This window comes from Pan troglodytes, chromosome 1, assembly GCF_028858775.2.
Source record: "Pan troglodytes isolate AG18354 chromosome 1, NHGRI_mPanTro3-v2.0_pri, whole genome shotgun sequence".
NCBI lineage: Eukaryota > Metazoa > Chordata > Mammalia > Primates > Hominidae > Pan > Pan troglodytes.
The window spans coordinates 69,805,464-69,828,920 of NC_072398.2; the positions used below are offsets into that span (position 1 = coordinate 69,805,464).

The 23,457-nt window shown below is 42.0% G+C and overlaps 1 protein-coding gene across 1 annotated transcript in view; it reads right to left on the minus strand.

The window, feature by feature from the left end:
* Window positions 1-21,317, minus strand: part of SOAT1 (sterol O-acyltransferase 1) — a 60,813-nt gene extending 39,496 nt beyond the window's left edge. The window contains exons 1-2 of the mRNA XM_514030.6: window positions 21,077-21,317; window positions 12,187-12,312 (exon numbers count right to left, since the gene is read on the minus strand). Of these exons, the coding sequence (XP_514030.2) occupies window positions 12,187-12,304 (118 nt within the window). The 5' untranslated portion in view covers window positions 12,305-12,312; window positions 21,077-21,317. The remainder of the gene's footprint in view (window positions 1-12,186; window positions 12,313-21,076) is intronic.
* Between the last annotated feature and the right edge of the window lie 2,140 nt (window positions 21,318-23,457).

Sequence of the window (23,457 nt, forward strand, 5' to 3'; positions counted from 1 at the left end):
TGCCTACCTCTAGTAACACACTAACTGCTAACACTAGGAGTCAGTTATTTGCTATCTGAAACTTAATAGAACCCCTCATAAGTCCATAAGGAAAACTATTCAACATTTTTTCCCTTAAATTTCTGATTTCTAAAAAAATCAGGCTTGCAATACTTATCTTCATGAATAAATGCTATCTCTTTTAAAACCTGCTATACTTAATGGGAATGTTTAAAATTTAGTCCTTGACATGTCAAAAATCTTATTTTAACCAGTTTTGATGAAAATTTTTGTAAAATTATGACATGCTTTGCCACCCTAAAAAAAACCCAGACTCCAGGCATGCTGGCTCACACCTATTATCATCGCAGCACTTTGTGAGGCTGAGACAGGAGGATCACTTGAAGCCAGGAGTTTGAGACCAGCCTGAGCAACAAAGCGAGACCCCCCCCATTCTCTACAAAAAAATAAAACAAAAATGTACTTTACCCTACATAATCTTCGGGACAAGTAAGAGAGATCCATTGTTGTACTATACTATTATAGTGATATCTTTAGCAAAAACGGAAATGTGGAGTGCAATCAGGCCCCACTCAGCAGTCCTGGGGAGCTGTGCCTTTCTACCTAGGCTGCTTCCACAGGGTTCTCCCTAACAAGCCTACACTTCTATTACTATAGTCAATCTACCGCCAAAGCTACACAGAAGAAAAGACACAAATAACCAGGCTTGTTAAATTGGTAACTAATTTACTCAATTTATATACTCATGCATTAAGTAAAAGCCCACTGAGGACCCAATACATGCAGGGCAAACCCTCCCTTCAGGATCTCAGGAGAAAACTACAAATAGGGAAAAGGACAATACAGAGGAGCGCTGTGGGAGAATGAGGGGTGTAGGAGGCTTTTGCAGAGGAGTCAATATTTGAACTGAGTCTCAAATAATAAAGAAAAATTATGGTGAACAAATGCTAGAAACATTATTCCAGGCAAATGAATGAAGCATGAAGACTTGTTGGATTTTTCTGAGGCCTGAAGCTCAGTCAGATGCCTCTTAATGCCATGCTCTCTTTTCTTGACAATATTGTATTTAATAGGCTTTGGCCTAAGGGAAGCTTATCTACTTACTTTCTAGGCCACCAGTTACATTCCCGATCAGTGTCGTCCTATAAACATACAATGTGTGGCCAGGCGTGGTGGCTCACACCTGTAATCCCAGTACTTGGGAGGCCGAGGCAGGCAGATCACCGGAGGTCAGGAGTTCGAGACCAGCCTGACCAAAATGGGGAAACCCCGTCTCTACTAAAAATACAAAATTAGCCAGGCGTGGTGCCGCATGCCTATAATCCCAGCTACCTGGGAGGGTGAGGCAAGAGAATCGCTTGGACCTGGGAGGCGGAGGTTGCGGTGAGCAGAGATCGCACCATTGCACTCCAGCCTGGGCAACAAAAGCAAAATTCTGTCTAAAAAAAAATATATATATATATATACACATATAAACACATACATACACATAAAATGTGAATCACCATGTGTAATTTTAAAATTTTTAGGAGCCACATTAAAAAGTAAAAAGAAATGGGTGCCAGTAAGTCTCTGAAATCTGACATATCATAACTATAGTGTTTCTCAATCCAGACTAGCCACATTTCAAGTGCTCAACCAGACTATATTAAACAGTGTACTTCCAGTGGCGACCATATTGAACAACGTAATTCTAGATCAAGAGTCAGAAAGCTTTTTCCGTAATGGGCGGTATAGTCTGCAACTATGTAACAACTACTCAACTCTACTGTGATAACATGAGAAAGCACTACAAACACAAAAGAATGAACATGGCCACGTTTGCCAACTTTGTTCTAGATGGCCAAGTTTACTGTGTAAATCTGGTTGGCAAATAAAACAGACAAGTACACACACATTTTTTTATAATGTAACACAGCCATGGTGAACACTGCCGGTTGCTTCCCAAATAAGGACATGCATGTCACTGCCTTTGCGAGAAACTGATTTAAAAATGGGCCTGGGTATCAGGCAGCAAAGAGATGACCCACTCAAGCTTATTGACTGGGAAAAATTTAAAGAGGTCCTTTTTGTAAGTGTGTGGTCAGAGTTGAAGAAAAGCAACAAAGGATGGTAATAAGGATGATATGGAATTCTAGGGCTAGTAATAAACATCAGGAAAGCTGTTACCATCCTGAGGCCAGAAAAGGGCAAGGCGGGTAAAGGGTTAGTGGAACCCAGAGAGAGCTCTTTAGAGAGAAATATTAGAAAGGAGCAATGGTTACCTACCAGGGAGAGAACCTTAGTTATAAACACACCCACCTTACTCTCTGCTCTTAGATCTCCTGAAGTTCTCCCACTGGCCAAGCCTACCAGAAACACACAGGGCACTGGAGACTATTGTTGCAGTTCTTAAGGTCAGTCTCCCAGGAAACAAAGTAGCGTAGAAAAGACTGGAGAGGCAAAAGGTAGATAGCCAGCATAACTTGTAATCTAACTGTGGCCAATGAGACACGAGAAGTCTGTAGGGGAATTTCTAGGGAAGGTTTCATCGCTAAAGAGAAAGACAGGGAAAGAGACAGTTTCTCTTCTGATAGAAGTCATCGTTTTGGTTTTCCAGTTTTCTTAACCAGCACGGACTTACTAACCCTCTGTCATTATTTCTATCTGTCCCTTATCACCACCACCAATTTCCTGGACCCACCATGCCACACGCCGACTCCAGAAATTACCCGCTATCTGCCTTCTGATTCCAAATTGCCATGCGCTACAGAAAAAGTTAGGAAAATGGGCCCATTCTAAACTGCTGCAGTCAAGCCTTAGGCAGGCCTGCAATGAAAATATGCAATCTTTGTCTCTGCCTCTTGATGAATTTCTGTGACATTCCTCACAAAAGTAGTTGGAAACCTTTTCCACTTTCAAGTCCCAGCCCCACCAAGTAACTTTCAGTTGTTCAGTTTTGGTACCAAATCCTTAAATGTCTTCTATGTTTCTTAATTTTTGCTGTCTTTCAACCTCTTCTCCAACATTTCTGTGTCAGAGGAAAGAGTAGCCCATCTCTTTTTCAAGACTAACCCTTCAAACTATTATTGTCTTAATCATTCCCTATTCAAAAAGTTCAACCCACTGAGTCAATTATATTGTCCACATTTAAATTCAGAGACAATTTGTTCTTTAAAAACCATGTTTCAGAAATTATGATATGGATGTCATCAGTGATACTGAAAATAAAATCTGTAGTTCTACTAACACTTATCAAGTTATTACATATTTTATTTGTTTTTTAAAAATAAGTAATTGAACATCAAACCTATGATTTAACAATTTATTACTTAGGTTGAGAATAAATTTTCAAGTGAATTTTTTAAAGTTACATAGTAATAGTAATATAACGGCAAAATAACTGAAATTTGAGAAACGATTTTTTTTTTAAAAACAGTCCTTTTGAAGATCACTTAACCCTCATGACATGCTGTACTTTTCCTTCTAATATAAAATGTTCTGAGAAAGAATTTTACACTTCTTATCTTTGTTTTCTTGCTAGCCAATAGTTTCCACCCATTTCTGCAATTCTTCTTTTCCCTGAAGACATTATGGCCTCCAAATTTCTAAATCCGCATCCTTGTTAAACTTGTTACAAATTTTAACATATAGTCTTGCTCTGTCACCCAGGTTGGAGTGCAGTGGTGCAATCCTAGCTCACTGCGACCTCTAACTCCTGGGCTCAAGCAATCCTCCCACCTCAGCCTCCTGAGTAGCTTCAGCTACAGGCACATGTTACCATGCCCACCTAATTTTTTTTATTTTTGTAAAGATGGGGTCTTGATATGTTGCCCAGACTGGTCTTGAATTCCCGGTCTCAAGCAATCCTTCCACCTCAGCTACTCAAAGTGCATGGATTATAAGCGTGAGCCACCACATCTGGCCTCATTTCTATTTTTAAAATAAAGAAACTGAGATTCAAAGAAATTGAACATCTTGTACACTGTCACATGGCCAATAAGTAACTGAGCCTGAAGAAATCCTTGTCTCCTGACCCCTAGTCATGCAGCATTGAAGAAAAAAAAAGGACAGCCAACCTATGTGATTACACTCATAAAGATGACTAAGGAATACTAAGCAGTGACTAATAACCAATTTTCAAGTTGCAGTTCTTTTAATAAATGTTTTCTTCATCTACTTGTGGCAAGAACAGAATTAGCTAACGTGTAGGCACTGACTAGTTTATTGCCTAGAAATTCAAACTCATTTTTAAATCCTGATTGTTTTCTAAAAAACTCTCATTGACCGTGTCTTATAATACCTACATTTCAGCTTCACTTTGTTCTCCACAAAGCGATACAAAAGTCACTTGAAAAGTCACCTTTATGTCCATAGTATGGTTAGGTTTAGGAGTATTTCTTGAAAGAGTCAATCACTTTTCAATCTTAATAATAAAAGGGAAGATAAGATAGTAAAATCCATCTGTAATCGTCTATTGCTCCACTGACCACAAAAACTTTACAAAGTTCTCAACTACTCACAAGTCTGCACTACTTCAGAAAAATGGAATCTGAGCCAGAAACGTGGATTAGTGCATGTTCATACAGAAACAGAGACTTAATAGATAATGTTGAAGCAACTAACTAGCCATTTTGGAAAACTAAAAAATTAGATCCCCAATGATGAATGCATCACTCAAAAATAAATTTCATATGGATCAAATATTTCAATATAAAACACCACAAAAGTAAAAAAAAAAAAAAAAAAGTCATGTTTTCTTTTTGTCATAATCTTGGATGATTTCTAAGCATGACAAAAAACAAACCTATAAGCAGCCAGGCGTGGTGTCTCATGCCTGTAATCCCAGCACTTTGGGAGGCTGAGGTGGGTGGATCACTTGAGGTCAGCAGTTCGAGACCAGCCTGGCTGACATGGTGAAACCCTGTCTCTACTAAAAATACAAAAATTAGCAGGACATGGTGGTACATGCCTGTAATCCCAGCTACTCAGGAGGCTGAGGCAGGAGAATTGCTTCAACCCAGGAGGCAGAGGCTGCAGTGAGCCAAGATCACGCCATTGCACTCCACTCCAGCCTGGGCAACAGAGCGAGACTCCATCTCAAAAAACAAAACCAAAAACAAACAAACAAAAAATTATAACAATTAAAAGAATATTTGATATATAAAAACAAAACATGGCAAAGCATACATACATAAGCAAAGTCAAAAGACAAATCACTAGTTTGATTAAGAAAATATTCAAAGTACATAATCAAAGGATTAATTTATTTAATATAGAAAAAGCTCTTAAAAATAATAACCACCAGATAAGGAATAAAAGTGAGCAAAGGATATGAACAGGGCTTTTAAAGAAAAAAAAATACATGGTCAATAAATATGAAACAATTTCCCCACCTCACTTAAAATTCATGAGAACAAATTTATGCTATATGTATACTGTTTTTCACCCATCAAATCAGGAATTTTAAAAGACTGGTAAGATTATTGCCAAGAGTTGGTGAAACAGTATAGTTAGGAATATAAATTGGCATAACATTTTTTAAAGGAAATTTGATAATGTCTAAATTTTAAATGCAAAAGCCCTTTGACCTAGCAATTTCACTTTTAAGAATGTATCCTGGCCAGGTGCAGTGGCTCACGCCTGTAATCCCAGCACTTTGGGAGGCTGAGGCAGGCGGCGCACTAGGTCAGGAGTTCGAGACCAGCCTGACCAACATGGTGAAACCCCATCTCTACTAAAAATACAAAAATTAGCAAGGCATGGTGGCGCACACCTGTAATCCTAGCTACTCAGGAAGCAGAGACAGAAGAATCGCTTGAACCAGGGAGGCGGAGGTTGTAGTGAGCCAAGATCGCGCCACTGCACTCCAACTTGGGCGACAGAGTGAGACTCCGTCTCAAAAAAAGAATGTATCCTATAGGTATACCAGTACAAGTAAGCAATGATGCTGTTTCAATGATGCTCTCTGTAGCACTGCTTGTAATACTGCAACTTTGGAAACAGCCTAAGTTTCCATCAATAAGGAGCAAGTTAAATAAACCGCCAAGCATCCGTACAGCAGAAATACTACACAGGTATTTAAAAGAATTACATATACTAAATGAAAAGATATCTGAGACTTACAAAGTATAGAAGAAACAAATTGCAGAAGAGATCTCAAATATGATCCCACATGTAAAAAAAAATGTTACTTGAGGGAGGAAGTATTACTTAATAACTTTCTATAGTGTTTGAATTTTTTCAATGAGTATATATTACTTTAAATGTAAAAAAATTTATACGCATATTTGAGCAATTTGTTTAATAAAACCAAATCTTTTTTTTTTTTTTTTTTGGACAGAGTCTTACTCTGTCACCCAGGCTAGAGTGCAGTGGCGCGGTCTCGGCTCACTGAAACCTCCGTCTCCCGGGTTCAAGCGATTCTACTGCCTCAGCCTCCTGAGTAGCTTAGATTACAGGCACCCACCACCACGCCCAGCTGATTTTTGTATTTTTAGTAGAGACAGGGTTTTATCATGTTGGTCAGGCTAGTCTCAAACTCCTTACCTCAAGCAATCTGCCTGCCTCGGCCTCCCAAAGTGCTGGGATTACAGGAGTGAGCCACCGTGCCCGGCCATCTGGGAACTATATTACTCAACTAGAGTAACTTTGGCTTCTTTTTCTTTTATCACCACATCTGTATCAACTGTGTAGGCTGCCTGTATATGCAAGAAGATAATCTGCCTTATTACCACTAAATTGTTACATCATATTATCTTGTTTTAAATCAAGAGATAATTTCTGGTAGGAATATTAGAGGATTTCATGTAGATTATAATTCTCAGTTGATATACAACAGGAGATTATAAAAGCTACCTCAGGAACTGGGACAGAAGAGTGGACAGCACTGCCAATAAGATAATACCTTAATGAGGCCAGGCGCAGTGGCTCACGCCTGTAATATCAGCACTTTGGGAGGCCGAGGTGGGTGGATCACCTGAGGTCGGGAGTTCGAGACCAGCCTGACCAACATGGAGAAACCTCGTTTCTACTAAAAACACAAAATAAGCCAGGCGGGTGGCGCATGCCTGTAATCTCAGCTACTTGGGAGGCTGAGGGAGGAGAATCGCTTGAACCTGGGAGGTGGAGGTTGTGGTGAGCCGAGCTTGTGCCATTGCACTCCAGCCTGGGCAACAAGAGCAAAACTCCATCTCAAAAAAAAAAAAAAAGATAATACCTTGATGAACACAGTGCTACATACGCAGAAAGTGCTTTCATATTTGCTATCCTTGGCTTTGCATAAAAGGTAACCTAAGCACTGACAAGCTGTAAGATTTGTCCAAAATCATTCACACAGGTAGGTCATCAGTCAATGACAATACATACAGTAAGACTTCAAGTCCTATTTTTTTTTGAAGTCTGCAAATCTTCCAGTAGTTAAGACCATTTTTTTTTAAGAGATGGGGTCTCACTGTGTTGCCCAGGCTGGATTCCAACTCCTAGGCTCAAATGATCCTCCCAAGCAGCTCAGACTATAGATGCAAGCCACCACATAGAAGATGTTGATACAGTATTTCTGAGAACGGACATCACCTTTACAACAAAACCAGAGCCCCTATTAAGCATCCAGAATGCTACAGTAATCAAACACTGACCATTTCTTCTTGCATGTGTTTTGCTCTCCTCTTCTAGAAGCTGTAGATGTCTATTTAGTTTACCATCTTGATGAAGTTGCATCTACAACAGTCATGTCATCTGACATTCCTTCAACTACTGTAACTGTATCTATGTTTGAAATGCCTTACCCAACATTGTCATGATGAGGATTACAAGTGGCAGTAGCAGATATCCCACACAACCCAGGTATACAATCATTTCTGACCAGCCATCTGTTTTGGCAAACAGTGTTTTCACTCACAACTGCCAACTGCACAGATGTCTTCGTTTTGAGGTATTAAAGGTGGTCTTTCTAAATCCAGAAAACATAGTCGTCTTTCATTTAACATTAAGTATGCAAGGCACTATTTTTAGCGCCAGAAGTTTAAAGGGAGCTGACTGAAAAAGGTTGAGATGTGCTGGTTTTGAAAAGGAAATGTCTTTATTATTTCCTACTACAACAATCCTCTCTGCCTTGTCACACTAGCATTTGTGACAGCATATGGTGGTGCTGCTTTTTTTTTTTTTTTTTTTTTTTGAGAAGGAGTCTCACACTGTTGCCCAGGCTGGAGAGCAGTGGCATGATCTCGGCTCACTGCAAGCTTTGCCTCCTGGGTTCACACCATTCTCCTGCCTCAGCCTCCCAGTAGCTGGGACTACTGGTGCCCACCACCGCACCCGGCTAATTTTTTGTATTTTTAGTAGAGACGGGGTTTCACCGTGTTAGCCAGGATGGTCTTGATCTCCTGACCTCGTGATCTGCCCACCTCGGCCTCCCAAAATGCTGCGATTACAGGCGTGAACCACCACACCTGACTTTTGGTGGTGCTACTTTTAACGCTTCTGGAACCCTCATTAACAAATACCTTCAGTGTGTGCCATTTCACAATGAATTTAACTAATTTCCACCACCTTAGCAGCAGTAAAAGAAGGAAATACTGCCCAATCACCAAATGTATACCAATTACTGCTTGCTATTTGGCACTATCTGCTTCTATGCTTCATATCAAGTCCTTTGACTTGCTTCAATGTGCATGTGTCAAATTTAGAGCCACTTTTGTCCTCCTGGGCCCACTGGAGGGTCCCCAGCAAGGGCCACTACCCACTAGCTGCCAGGGCAGTTGGCTGGGCACTGAGAGGCTGTTGGAGCCTTATCTTCTTACTTACTTCTGGCCTTTCCAATTTGCTCTATACTCCTATCCATGAAAACCAACCACAAATCCATCTGTACTACCTACCCCTCATCCTCTCTAAAAGCAAACAAAACACCACACACACAACACTACACTGTCTTAAAAAGTCTTTGCAAATGCATATCTCTGTGGATTGAAAGCCCTCTCCCAGTCTTATCTCAAAGGCCAAACTCAAAATCTACTTCAGTGAGACTTTCCTCCATTCTAAAGCAAGGGCTCCCCCAACCCCATCGGTCTCTATTTGGTTACTATAACTCACTTAGCTCCTATTTATAACAAAGGATTTTTTCTATTTGGGTATCTTATGCACACCAACTTCAAGCTCCCTATTAACAAACCTGGTACCCTATCTTACATTTAGATCAAAGGTGCTTAACTGACACCAGATTATTAATCTGTTGGCTGGAAGGCTATCATCAAAAGACAGATAATAAGTCTTGGTGAGGATATGGAGAAATTGGAACCCTCATACATTGCTGGTGGGAACATAAGAAGGAGTAGCTATTTTGGAAAAGTACAGCAGCTCCTCAAAAAGTTAAACATACATTTACCATGACTCAGCAACTCAACTCTTACGTATATACCCAAGAGAACTGAAAACATATATTCCATAAGCTTCTACACAAATGTTCATAGCAGCATCATTCATAATAGCCAATCATTGTAAATAACCCCCCCAAAATAAATATCAACTGACAGATAAGCAAACTGTATCATACCTATACAATGAAATATTATTCAGCCACAAAAAAAAATGAAGTACTGATACATATTAAAACATACTGCTCAGGAGGCTGAGGCAGGAAGATCACTTGAGGCCAGGAGATCGAGGCTGCATGTGCTATAATCATGCCTGTGAATAGCCCCTGCACTCCAGCCTGGACAGCAGAGCAAGAGTCCACCTCAAATCAAAAAACCAAACAAACATGGAAAACATTATGCTAAGTGCAAGCAGCCACACACAAAGGCCACATGTTCTACGAATCCCCTTATAAGAAATGCCCAGATCAAGCAAATCCAAAGTGACAGGAAGTATATTAGCGGTTGCTAGAGGCTAAGAGAAGAGAGGAATGGGACTTCTTTCCAGGGTGATAAAAATGTTTTGAAATTAAACAGCAGTGATGGTTCCACAACCTTGTAAATATATTAGGAACCACTGAATTGTAAACTTTAAAATGGTGACTTTAATGGTATGCAAATATATTACTAAAAAATTAAAAGGAATGGAGGCCTGACATGGTGGCTCATACCTATAAAACCAGCACTTTGGGAGGTCGGGGCAACCAAATCACTTGCCAAGTTCGAGACCAGCCTGGCCAACATGTTGAAGCCCCAACTCTATTAAAATACAAAAATTAGCCAGGCGTGGTAGCACATGCCTGTAATCCCAGCTACTTGGGAGGGTGAGGCAGGAGGATCACTTGAGCCTGGGAGGTGGAGGTTGCAGTAAGCCAAGATTGCACCACTCCAGCCTAGGTGACAAAGCGAGACTATCTCCAATTAGGAGGAATGGAAGGAAAAAGGAAGAGAAGGGGATGGGGGAAAAGGGAAGAAACGAAGAAGGAGGAAGAGGGGAAGAAAAAGGAGAAAAAGGGCTGGGCATGGTGGCTCACACCTGTAATCCCAGCACTTTGGGAGGCTAAGGTTGGTGGATTACCTGAGGTCAAAAGTTCGAGACCAGCCTGACCAACATAGTAAAATCCCGTCTCTACTAAAAATAACAAAATTATCTGCACGTGGTGACGCATGCTTGTAATCCTAGCTACTTGGGAGGCTGAAGCAGGAGAATGGCTTGAACCCAGGAGGCAGAGGTTGCAGTAAGCCAATATCGCACCATTGCACTCCACTCTAGGCAACAAAAGCAAACCTGTCTCAAAAAAAAAAAAAAAAAAAAAAAAAAAAGGAGAGAAAGAAAGGGCACCTAGACCAGGCTGGGCGCGGTGGCTCACGCCCGTAATCCCAGAACTTTGGGATTATTCCCAAAGCACTTACTCCCCAAGGTGAATAAATGTTACAATATGTGAAGAAACATTTTCAAATTAGCATTATTTACATTAAACCAAAGAGGTTGTTACACTTCTTGATTTAAGCTAACCAATTCAATTTTTAACACCTGCACTAAAACCTGGATTGATTAAAACTTAATGAACTAGGACAATAAAGAACACTGAAAATACACAGAAATCAGAAGAATTTAGAATCTTTTTAAAAACTTGGGACATAAAGAGAATGATCATATACAGTGACAGAAAGTTTCAATTAAAATAAGTTTTCTGTCCCAAGAACTGGAAGGAACAAACAAGCATGAAGTTTCTAATGCGTGAGAATGCAGGCAAGGGAAACAAACTGGGTTATCACTAAGTCCCTAAATCACGGAAGGAGAATTCTCCCCAGTATTGGCTCATCCTCCTTTGCATAAATTTCACATTTTATATCACACTAAAACTAGCCCATATGCCATATAAATATGTCATATATAGCTAACTAAGAGCCTATCAATAAACCTCATTATGCCAACTCAAGCAGCAATATTTACATTCCTGGTAGGATCCAGCTGTTGATATTTAAGTTTAATTATATTTAGGTAGGAAAAACAAAACTGTTTCTTTATGAAAAGAGATGAAATGCCAAAGACAAGTCTCAGAAGGTTCCGCACCTATTTGTTAACTAAACAATCCTCAATTTTCAAATCCTTGTTGAAATCAAACCTTTACAAATGTCACTGCAAAAATAAATACCCTGATGCAATAGATGACATCAATTAGAGTTGTGTTTACAAGTCTATCATTCATAATCATAAACCTTGACCTTAACAACAAAGGACTATCGTATTCCTCTTTGTAGTCAGGCATTAAGCAAACGTGGATACAAGAACTAATAAAACTCCCTAACTACTCCCCTCCCAAGATTTATAGCTCAGTATTGAACGGGGTTAGGCATCCCGCTAATTACTCACATTTTACTCATTACATCTATTATGAGAGTAGTTAATTACAAGAATATTACACTGTGATAAATCTAATTATGTGTATGATTTTGGAGGTTTTGTCATTCACTTAACTTGGAGCTCCATAATGGCAAACAAATCCGTACTGATTACTGCTATAGCCCCAGCATCCAGCGGGGGAGCTCAGCAATTATTGGTAGGTTACGTGACTGAATGAATGGTCTCTAAAACACAGCAGATACCAATAGATGTCCACCAAATTAATTAACGAGAAAGGGCTTATTGTCTAATTGCTTTGTTACTAGACATATAAAACTCTATCAATACCCATTTACAATAAAGAATTAAAGAGATGGCAATACTTATTCTATAACACTGTATTTGTTCTCTATTTCACTAATTCACCTTAAAAAAAAAATTAAGCCTCACCATTACTAGGTGTCTCTAGGGACTCCTTTGCAGGGTTTCTCTGGTCTTCATCTTCCTCAGGATTTTCCCTGGACTTTGACAGCCGGTTTCTTAGAGACATCTTCTCTTCACCCACCATTGTATTGTCTAGGAAAGAAGGTGTAAAAAGCTTTCGTATTAGTCCGTTTTCACACTGCTATATACTACCTGAGACTGGGTAATTTATAAAGGAAAGAGGTTTAACTGTCTCACAGTTCCGCATGGCTGGAAAGGCCTCAGGAAACTTACAATCATGGCAGAAGACCAAGGGGAGGCAAGGCATGTCTTACGTGGCGGCAGGAGAGACAGAGCAAGGAAGTGCCACATTTAAAACCATCAGCTCTCATGAGAACTCCCTCACTATCACGAGAACAGCATGGGGGAAACTGCCCCCATGACCCAATCACCTCCCACCAGGTCCCTCCCTCGACACGTGGTGATTACAGTTAGAGATGAGATTTGTGTGGGGACACAGAAGCAAACCAATATATCAGCTTTGAACTAAGCATCTGGCTTACGTGAATTTCACAATACCACTATATTTAGGAGAGGTGAAATGTGATGATATATTCTCTTCCTTTTGCATTAAGCATTTCAAAGCATTTTCTGGGTACAAGATACTCAAGATAACAAATCTGAAGAAATCAGGTCCTATAAAATAATTTGAATGGTTTCGAAGCCCCTTTTTAAACATAGACCCCACTCTTAAAGAACAATTTAGTTGAACAAAGCATTATGTAAAAAAAAAAAAAAAAAAGGATTAAATAGTAACAGGTAACTACAAAGATGCCACAGGGTAGAGTATGATTTAATAACAAAGTCAATGGTAAAAACAATACCTTAAGTTCAGAGACATCAGAGACAGCAGAGATTAGCAGAAGATGTAAAGGTTTCACAGAAAAGAAGGTATTTTAGACACAGTCTTGAAGGATGAGAACTGTGCATTCCATGTGCAAGAAAGGATTAAAACAAGGACCTTATAAGCCCCGTTCAGGGAACCATGACGGAATTGAACTACGACAAAAACAAGTTTTTGTTAAGTATCTACTAAGCGCAAGGACCCTGCCAGATGCTTTAAGTTTTCTCATTTAATCTTCATAACAATTCTGAAAAAAATTACCCTCAGTTTTCACACGAGAAAACAATGATTTAAAGTAGTTACTATCAGTGTCCTCCACCCCTGTACCAGGAATACACCTGCAGTTGAACAAGCTGAATTTACAGGAATGCACACCACAGCCCCAGGTACTAGAGTCTGCTTTTCTTCTCATTACAGTAACTTGCCCAAGACCACACAGCTAACAACAGAGCCCGATTGGAACTGGCATTAGTTGGATCCAAACTACAAAGACCACTAACTACTGGGGGAAAATAGTTGGTAATGGAGAAATGTGATGAGGGAAAAGACTAGAAAGGAGGACAGGAGTCAAACTATAAAGGCCTAAAAATTAGAAGTTTTTCAGGAAGGCAGTGGTGAGACACTTTAACCACTAAAAAACATGATCAAAGATCAATATCAAGATAGTACAAGGTTTACTCTAAAGCCATGTGTTTCACTAGTTGGGCATGGTGGCACACAGCTGTAGTCCCAGCTACTTGGGAGGCTCAGGCAGATGACTTGAACCCAGGAGTTTGAGTCTGGCGTGGGCAACATAGCAAGACCACATCTCAAAATTATTTATTTATTGAAAAGGAGTATCGCTTTGCCCAGGTGGGAGTGCAATGGCGCAATCTCGGCTCACTGCAACCTCCGCCTCCTGGGTTCAGGCAATTCTCCTGCCTCAGCCTCCCGAGTAGCTGAGATTACAGGTGCCTGCCACCACACGTGGCTAATTTTTGTATTTTAGTAGAGACAGGGTTTCACCATGTTGGTCATGCTGGTCTCGAACTTCTGACCTCAAATTATCCGCCCACCTCGGCCTCCCAAAGCGCTGGGATTACAGGCATGAGCCACCGCACCCGGCCAAAAAAAACAATTTTAAATAAAAAGTAAAGCAGTGTTTCACTATGTGATAAAGTTTTCAAGAGTCTAAAGCAAGAAGAAAACAACTGTGAAATACTCATTACATTATTTTAAAGCTACATATATTTAAATTCTGAGACTACAGTTTTTCTTAATTTTTGTATTAAAATATCCTTTTCTGTATAAAAGGATGAAATATAGTACATGGTGGGTTTGGTTGTTTTTCAACTATCACAGCTTGGCAAAGTAAAAATCTGACAAATCTAGATCGGCTTTCTTCTAATTATTTCTGAAATCAAACAAATGAAACAATTGTGGAACAGCAGATGAATATATCAAGTAGAAATGTTATGATATCATAAGATCTAATTAAGAGGAACTTAAGGGAAAAGTCAGGGCTAATAAATCACAAGACGATGCCCAACTTACAATGTCCAATTCTGTGTAAAAGTGACAGAGGAAGCCACAAGAGCACCTATCTCTTCATCAGAAATGATGAGAGAAGTGAGAACTGAAAACTAAACTTTGAGGGACAGCCTCAAAGTAGAAGAAATCAGGGAAGAAAAAGAAAGACGCAAAAGGAACCAAGATGTTTCAGTAAAAGAGGAATTTTACAAGGAATAATGGGAATTTTTTTTTTTTTTTCTGGAAGAGGAACAGAGAGTTTTTTTTTCTGGTCAGATGATGGGGAATTTAAAGTAGATACTCTTTTAAAGAGCATATAGCAAAAGTTTAAAGCATAAAAGACCGCAAAATGAAGCCAGGTGCGGTGGCTCATGCCTGTAATCCCAGCACTTTGGGAGGCTTAGGTGGGCAGATCATGAAGTCAGGAGATCAAGACCATCCTGGCTAATACAGTGAAACCCCATCTCTACCAAAAATACAAAAAAAAAAAAAAAAAAAATTAGCTGGGCATGGGGGCAGGCGCCTGTAGTCCCAGCTACTCGGGAGGCTGAGGCACGATAATGGCATGAACCCAGGAGGTGGAGCTTGCAGTGAGCTGAGATCACACCACTGCACTCCAGCCTGGGCGACAGAGCAAGACTCCGTCTCAAAAAAAAAAAAAAAAAAAAAAAAAGGATAGCAAAATGATTAAAAAATAAATGCCAGATTAAAGTTTATTACCCAAGCCCTATGAAACAGTATAGCACAATGCAATATTTCTCAAAGTAGAATAATAACAGCTGATTTTTTTTAGTGCTTATGTGTTTTACATGTATTATTTTCATCTCAACAGAATCAAGACAGATACTATTGTTATTTTCCAAATATTCTTTGGCCACCATAGTGTCCCATATACTCTTCCCTGTCTATAGAAAGCTATTTCTCCTCTGCCCTTTTTTTATGTAGCTAACTCCTACTCAAGCCTTCAAAGAATCACAGCTGCAGCAGTAATAGAATTAATACCAACAGTTCTGATTTAATGAGCACCTATTATGTACCTCTAGGCACTGTGCTGCTAAACTTTTTACATTACATTTAATCTTTACAACCTTAGATAAGTATTATCCTCATTTTACAGATGAGTTTAGGGAAGTGATTTAACTTGTCCCAAATCAAATAATTCTCCAACAGCAGAACTAGAATTCAAAACAAAGACTATCAGATTCTACAACCTGCCCTCTAATTGCTAAACTGCCTCCAACTCACACCCTCTGAAGTTTCCTTTACCACCACCTCTCATCTCATCCTCTCTGCGGTCCCACTACACTAAGCATCCTGTCACATGTTACATTGTCCTGTAATCAGAGAGCAATACTCTCTGTCTCTTACATTAGGCTTAAGTTCTCAAAGATAGGGATTACATAGTATTTTCTGTAAGACTCCCCCAAATCTAGTGTGGAGTACCTGGAGTACAACAGGCAGGCATTAAGAAAGAAAGCAAATGTATCAGTTAATATGTAACCAATTATTCTAAGCACAAGACAGTCCCCAACTTATGATGGTTCAATTTAAAATTTTTCAACATTATGATGGTGCAAAAGCAACATGCATTCTGTGGAAATCATATTTTGAGTACTCATACAACTATTCTGTTTTTCACTTTCAGTACAGTATTCAATAAATTACATGAGATAATGAACACTTTATTGTAAAATAGTCTGTGTTCAATAATTTTGCCCAACTGTAGGCTAATATTAAGTGTTTGGAGCATATTTAAGGTACACTAGGCTAAAAATACCCAAAAAACATTTAGCCCGGCGTGGTGGCAAGCACCTGTAATCCCATCTACTCAGGAGGCTGAGGCAGGAAAATCACTTGAACCCAGGAGGCGAAGGTCGCAGCGAGCACAGGTCGCACCTCTGCACTCCAGCCCAGACAACAGAGTGAGACCCTGTCTCCAAAAGAAGAAATATAAAAAAGGAGTCCTTGGTAATAAGATGGTTCCTCAACCATCGAGCTACTCTAGAGGAAACCTTACATCAAAAGCTAAAACAGGGCCGGGCATGGTGGAATACACCTGTAATCCCAGCACTTTGGGAGGCCGAGGTGGGCAGATCACGAGGTCAGGAGATCGAGACCATCCTGGCTAGCCTAGCATGGTGAAACCTCGTCTCTACTAAAAATACAAAAAATTAGCCAGGTGTGGTGGCAGGTACCTGTAGTCCCAGCTACTCGGGAGGCTGAGGCAGAAGAATCGCTTGAACCCGGAGGTGGAGGTTGCAGTGAACCTCAATCACACCATTGCACTCAAGATAAGTTAGATCAAGTCACTTCACAACTTAAACCCCTTCAAACATCCTAAGTCCTTACCATGATCTAGTAACTTCTGCATTGCCTGCCACTCACCACCACCCCCTTAAACACCATCAATTTTTTGTTTTTTTGTTTTTTTGAGACAGAGTTTCACTCTTGTTGGTCAGACTGGAGTGCAATGGCACAATCTCAGCTCACCGCAACCTCCGCCTCCTGGATTCAAGCGATTCTCCTGCCTCAGCCTCCGGAGCAGCTGGGGTTACAGGCCACCACACCCAGCTAATTTTGTATTTTTAGTAGAGATGGGGTCTCGAACTCCCAACCTCAGGTGATCCGCCTGCCTCGGCCTCCCAAAGTGCTGGGATTACAGGTGTGAGCCACCGCGCCCGGCATTTTTTTTTTTTTTTTTTTTTTGAGATGGAGTCATGCCATGTCGCCCAGGCTGAAGTGCAGTGGCATGATCTTGGCTGTCTCATTTTCTCTACTCATTACTTTGGCCTTCCACTGTTTCTTAAACAAGCGCACCGGCTCACGCCTGTAATCCCAGCACTTTGGGAGGCCGAGGCAGGTGGATCACAAGGTCAGGAGTTCTAGACTGGCCTGGCCAAGATGATGAAACCCTGTCTCTACTAAAAATACAAAAAATTAGCCAGGGGTGGTGGCAGGTGCCTGTAATCCCAGCTACTCGGGAGGCCGAAGCAGAGAATTGCTTGAACCCAGGAGGCGGAGGTTGCAGTGAGCCGAGATCGTGCCACTGCACTCCAGCCTGGGTGACAGAGCTGGACTCCGTCTCAAAAAAGAAAAGGACAGGACATGGGATATTTCACAATTGGGGGACATTAATAGCTATGATTTGATTACATGCACAGTTTTAGGAGGAAGGACAAATAAATATATTGGAGTACGCCGCCAGTAAGTTGAGGAAGTGAAAACAGTGATCATAAGACTAGTCTCTCAAGAGGTCTAGCAGTGAAGGAATCTCTAGCGTTTAGGAAGCAGGTAACAAAGTGCTGAATGCAGTAGGTGTAGCACATATCTCATTTAACATGTCCATTTTTAAAGATGCAGGAGATTCAGAAATGCTAACAAACTTGTTCAAAGTCACAGGTAACATAAAGCTATTCCCCCCCAGGTAACAAAGCTAAGTAGACAGCTATTTATACAACACACTGATTGAAAAAGAATTTCTTAAGAATCTAATCTGTGCACGCAATTACATAATGTTCAGTGTGATAAGCATCTAACTTATCTTAAGAAAGCAAAACAAAGAGAAATGATTTGAGAAACAAATGAACTTGGAAAGACATGTCAACTTTAGCCTGCCTCCGTGTTCCCATTAATATAGCTTTCAAAAGAGCCCATAAATCTGTATCACAAATACTGAGTGCCTACTCCAGGTAAAGAACTTTGCCACATCACCCTTAGATTCAGTGGTGGAAAGGGGACACAACTGTGGATAGAATTTACAATCCAGAGCAAAAAAAATTTCCCTCTGGCATCCAAAGGTTGGCCCTAACACAACACTACAACTTTTACATATCACAGAACTAGGTCTTTAAGTAATTAGCAAAACTAAAGAACAAGAACAAATTCTCATTTACATCTGTATGGTTAGTATAATCTCTTATTAACCAATGTGGCAAAAAAATGCAAAACAAAGCCATCCTCTTAGAAAAATGGAACTTGGCTGGTCTTTGTTAAAAACTTTTTCCCATAGGAAAAAGGGACTCTTCCCTGGTTAATACAGTAGTTCTCCCATATCCATGGGGGATACGGTCCAAGACTCCCAGTGGATGCCTAGAACTGTGAATAACAGTGAACCCAATACACGTTGTTTTTTCCTATACATACCTATTATAAAGTTTCATTTACAGGCTGGGCACAGTGGCTCACGCCTGTAATCCCACCTCTTTGGGAGGCCGAGGCAGACGGATCATCTGAGATCAGGAGTTTGAGACCAGTCTGGCCAACATAGTGAAACCCTCCCTGTCTCTACTAAAAATACAAAAATTAGCCGGGCGAGCTGGGCGCGGTGGCTCACGCCTGTAATCCCAGCACTTTGGGAGGCTGAGGCGGGCGGATCACCTGAGGTTGGAAGTTCGAGACCAGCCTGACCAGTAAGATCTGATCAGTCTTTACTAAAAAAAAAAAAAAAAAAAAAAAAAAATTAGCCGGGCGTGGTAGCACATGCCCGTAATCCCAGCTACTTGGGAGGCTGAGGCAGGAGAATCGCTTGAACCCGGGAGGTGGAGGTTGCGGTGAGCCGAGATCGTGCCATTCCAGCCTGGGCAACAAGTGCCAAACTCCATCTCAAAAAAAAAAAAAATTAGCCGGGCGTACTGGGACACGCCTGTAATCCCAGATACTTGGGAGGCTGGGGCATGAATATCCCTTGAACCTGGGAGGCAAAGTTTCAAAAAGTTAGGCACAGTAAGAGATTAACAATATATTGTAGTAAAATTCACTTGAACATGGTATCTCTCGAAATGTCTTATTGTACTCTGTTTCGCACCTCAGGTAGCTGAAACTACAGAAAGCAGTTAAGTGGGGATCACTGTATTTCTCATTCAAAAGTTCCTTCCTCTGTCCACCAACTTATTCATTCTTTCTCTGGGCCAAGTGCTGGACCAGACCCTGAAAATTAAGAGGTAAGATAGGCTAAACCAGCCTTCATGAAATGCACTAGCAGAGGAAACAAAGCAACTAATTCATTACAATTAATGATCAACTTCTGCTAAGGAGAATAAAGAGTTCATGGAGGGCTTAATGGGGATGGGGTGATTTCCAGAGGAAGTGATATGTGGGCTGATATCTGAGGCAGGTATAAGAGTTGGAGGGAGGGAGAGAATACAGCATTAGAGGTGGAGGAAACTCCTAAAAGCCAAGAGATAGGAAAGAAAATAAAGCTTTCCAGTAACAAAAATAAAGCCAGTGTGGCATGAACCTGGAAAGCCAGAAGGAAAGTGGGCCAAATGAACCAGAGATAGAGTGTGCTCACTCAGTAGGTCTTTATCCTAAAAGACTGCGAAACCTCAGATGCATTCTAAGCATGTGATTCACTAAAACACGTGCATTTCTAAACGATAATTCAGTGCCACAGAGCTCCTTCCAAAACCCATTCTCACACCCAGACAACGCACAGACTTCCTTAACAAGTCATTCACTGACACCGCCCAACTTTTAAAAAGAAAAAAAAAAAAAAAGCTTCAAATTGAATTCTACTTCAAGGAAGAGGAAACCAAGCAGGCTGAAAAAAAGAAAAAAGTGGTTTAAACAGGTGGCAGCCACTTAAATATTAAAAAGTGACCAACAGGCCAGGCGCGGTGGCTCACGCCTGTAATCCCAGCACTTTGGGAGGCCGAAGCGGGCGGATCACTTGAGGTCAGGAGTTTGAGACCAACCTGGTCCAACATGGTGAAACCCCGTCTCTACTAAAACTACAAAAATTACCTGGGCGTGGTGGCGCACGCCTGTAATCCCAGCTACTCGGGAGGCTGAGGCACGAGAATCGCTTGAACCCGGGAGGCAGAGGTTGCAGTGAGCCGAGATTGCGCCACTGCACTCCAGCCTTGCGACACAGCGAGACTCCGTCTCAAACAAACAAACAAAAGTGACCGACGAACTTAACCTAAATATATATACGGAGAATAAAGTTTATATAGTTGTTTCTCACTTAGAAATAACCTTTCAATATACATATTATTTAAATTACATGACCATTAACACTTAGGGAAAACAGAAACTTACCTACATCCTAATATTTTACAATAAAACATGAGCTTGATTAAAGGTTCTGGTGCCCCTACAGATTTTCATGTCTTGCTAATACCATCCTTCCCTTCACACATTTTCTCTAAATCATTAAAAAGCTGACTTCCTGAGTGCATTTTTGGTTTCGCTTTTTAAAGAATAAAACGTCTTCTAATTCCTAACTTTCTTTACTACTGACTTGAGAGATGCCACGAGATTTGCGGAACACCAAACCAGCCTGCAGGGTTTAAAAGGCTGCCCGTGACCCGGGCGCCTGACGGTAACTTTGCCGCCCTCCCCTCCCCAACTCCCCTGCAGTCGCCGAGCCTCGCCTTCTCCGCAGCACAGCCCAGGACAAGGCCGGGCCGGAGCTGCTGCCGCCACCGCTTCTCCCTTCCCCGCGGGCTGAGGCCGGTGGACCCAAGCGGGAAGCGAGGAGAGGCGCGGGAGCACCACCGTTACCTGAGGCCCGCGCCCGGCAGCGGGCACTTCGGCCAAGAGGGCAGAGCCGGGAAGCGGTCACAGAGCAGCCAGCAGGAAGGTCGACTCCGGGAAGCTCTCCTGGCGCCCAGGGCCCGCAACGTCGCCTGCTAAGCTAAAGCGCCGGACAGCCCGGCCCCTACGCCCCCTGCCTCCGAGCACCGCTGCGTCACGCGCAGGGCCACCTCCGGCTGAGCATCCTATTGGTGGTCCCCAGGTTGCCAGGCTCCGCCCACCTCCCCGCCCCTTCCCGGGCGCGCGGGTCCCCGGCGCCAGTGCTCGCAGGCTGGCCCTGGCAACCTGCCAAGGAAGCTTCTCACCCGGACATCATGATACCGGCGACAACATCTTGCTTGACACTTCCACCCCAGCAGTAGAATGTGCAGCCAAAACGGGACTGCGACAACTCCCTGCAAGCCCGAAACGGCACCCTGCGTGGTAGCATGGAGCTGCAGGGGCGTTTGGCTCCTAGGCCGACTGGAAGAAGCCGCTTCTGGAGCTGTGGATCATTGCAGTTTGAACTGACCATCCAGGAACAACGTAGAACTAGCCAGAAGCAAGAATCGCTGGCTTATCTGCACACCAAGATTCGTGCCTTTATCAGGAGATTCCTTACCGTTTGAAAACCAGCGTCCTTCAGCAACATTCAAACTAGATAAGGGGAAAAAACCTGCACCAAATAATAAAACACACAAAATAATGGAACAACTAAGTAATATTTAAGGGCCCTTGAGGCCAGGTGCGGTGGCTCACGCCTGTAATCCCACCACTTTGGGAGACCGAGGTGGCTGGGTCACCTGAGGTTAGGATCGAGACCAGCCTGACCAACATGGTGAAACCCCGTCTCTACTAAATACAAAAAATTAGCCGGGCGTGGTGGCGCGCGCCTGTAATCCCAGCTATTCGGGAGGCTGAGGCAGGAGGATTGCTTGAACCCGGAAGCCAGAGGTTGCAGTGAGCCTAGATTGTGCCATTGCACTCCAGCCTGGGCAATAAGAGCTAAACTCCTTTTCAAAAAAAGTTTTAAAAATAAAATAAACAAAGGGCCCTCGTGACTTCATAATCAAAAGAAGAATGATGCAGAGAGATTTGGGACAGAGATTAAATACAACAGTTAATCGCTTGGAATTTGTGAAGGCAGAGGTGTATGTGAATTTAGGGTAAAAGTAGGTGAAAAGGCAATGATGAGAGGAGCAGAGACTGAAGAGTCGCACTCACAGCCTGCAAACTAATACCAGCTAGCCTGGCCTGACTAATCGCTTCTTCCCCACTCCTCCCCAGGACAAAAATCCCTGAACAAATAGATGAGGTTTAGCAGAACTGACTACTCTCTGTGGTCCTTTAAACAAAGTGGATTTGTACACGTTCCCTTGGCCACCCAGCAGGCTGCACTGTTCACTCAAAGCAGAAATGGCCCTCAGCATCCAGTCGAGTTTAGTACTGGCTGTCATTGGCAGATCTGCTCCGTTTGGCCTCTTCTACAACTGTGATTGCCACGTGTGCTGACTAGTTGGTGACAGGGTCTGGTAGACCCCCAGCTGCTTCCCCTCCCCACTCCCACTAGTTATAGAGCAGTAGGAACATAGGCACTCATTTCTATTGGGTCTCTGTTGGCTACCTTCTATATACACCAAGATGACTGGCCTTTTCACTGTTCGATTCATTCATTCAAAAAATATTGATAGTATTCTTGGTGCTAGAAATACAGTGGTGAATAAACAGAAGAAGCCCCTGCACTTAGAGGCTTATGTTCTGCAGGACTAGGTATGAAAGGAAACAAACAGGTGGCTCAAGCCTATAATCCCAGCACTTTGGGAGGCTGAGGCAGGAGGATCACTTTGAGGCCAGGAGTCCAAGACCAGCCTGAGTAACATAGTGAGACTCCCTCTCTACAGAATTTAAAAAAAAAAACAACAACAACAACAATGACAACAAAATTTGCTGGGAATTGTGGCAGGCCCCTATGGTCCCAGCTACTCGGGAGGCTGAGATGAGAGGATTGCTTGTGGTGGGGGATGGGGGGTGAGGGACGGAGGATGCAGTGAGCCAAAAAATCATGCCACTGCACTGCAGCCTGATCGACACAGTGGGACTCTGTCTCAAACAACAAAAGCTTATGTTTCTAATGGAGAATATAAATAATAAAACGAATAAATGAGATAATCACTGGCAGTGATAAGTACTGAGCAGAAAACAAAACAGAATGGTCAGGCAAGGATTTTCTGAGGAGATAATTCAGGAGCTAAGACCTAAATGACAAGAAGGAGCCAGCCAAGCCAACCATGGGGAGGAAGAACATTCTAGACAGAGGATAATGGGTGTGAAGGCCCCGATGCTGAACTGTGGCTGATGCTGAAGCGTGG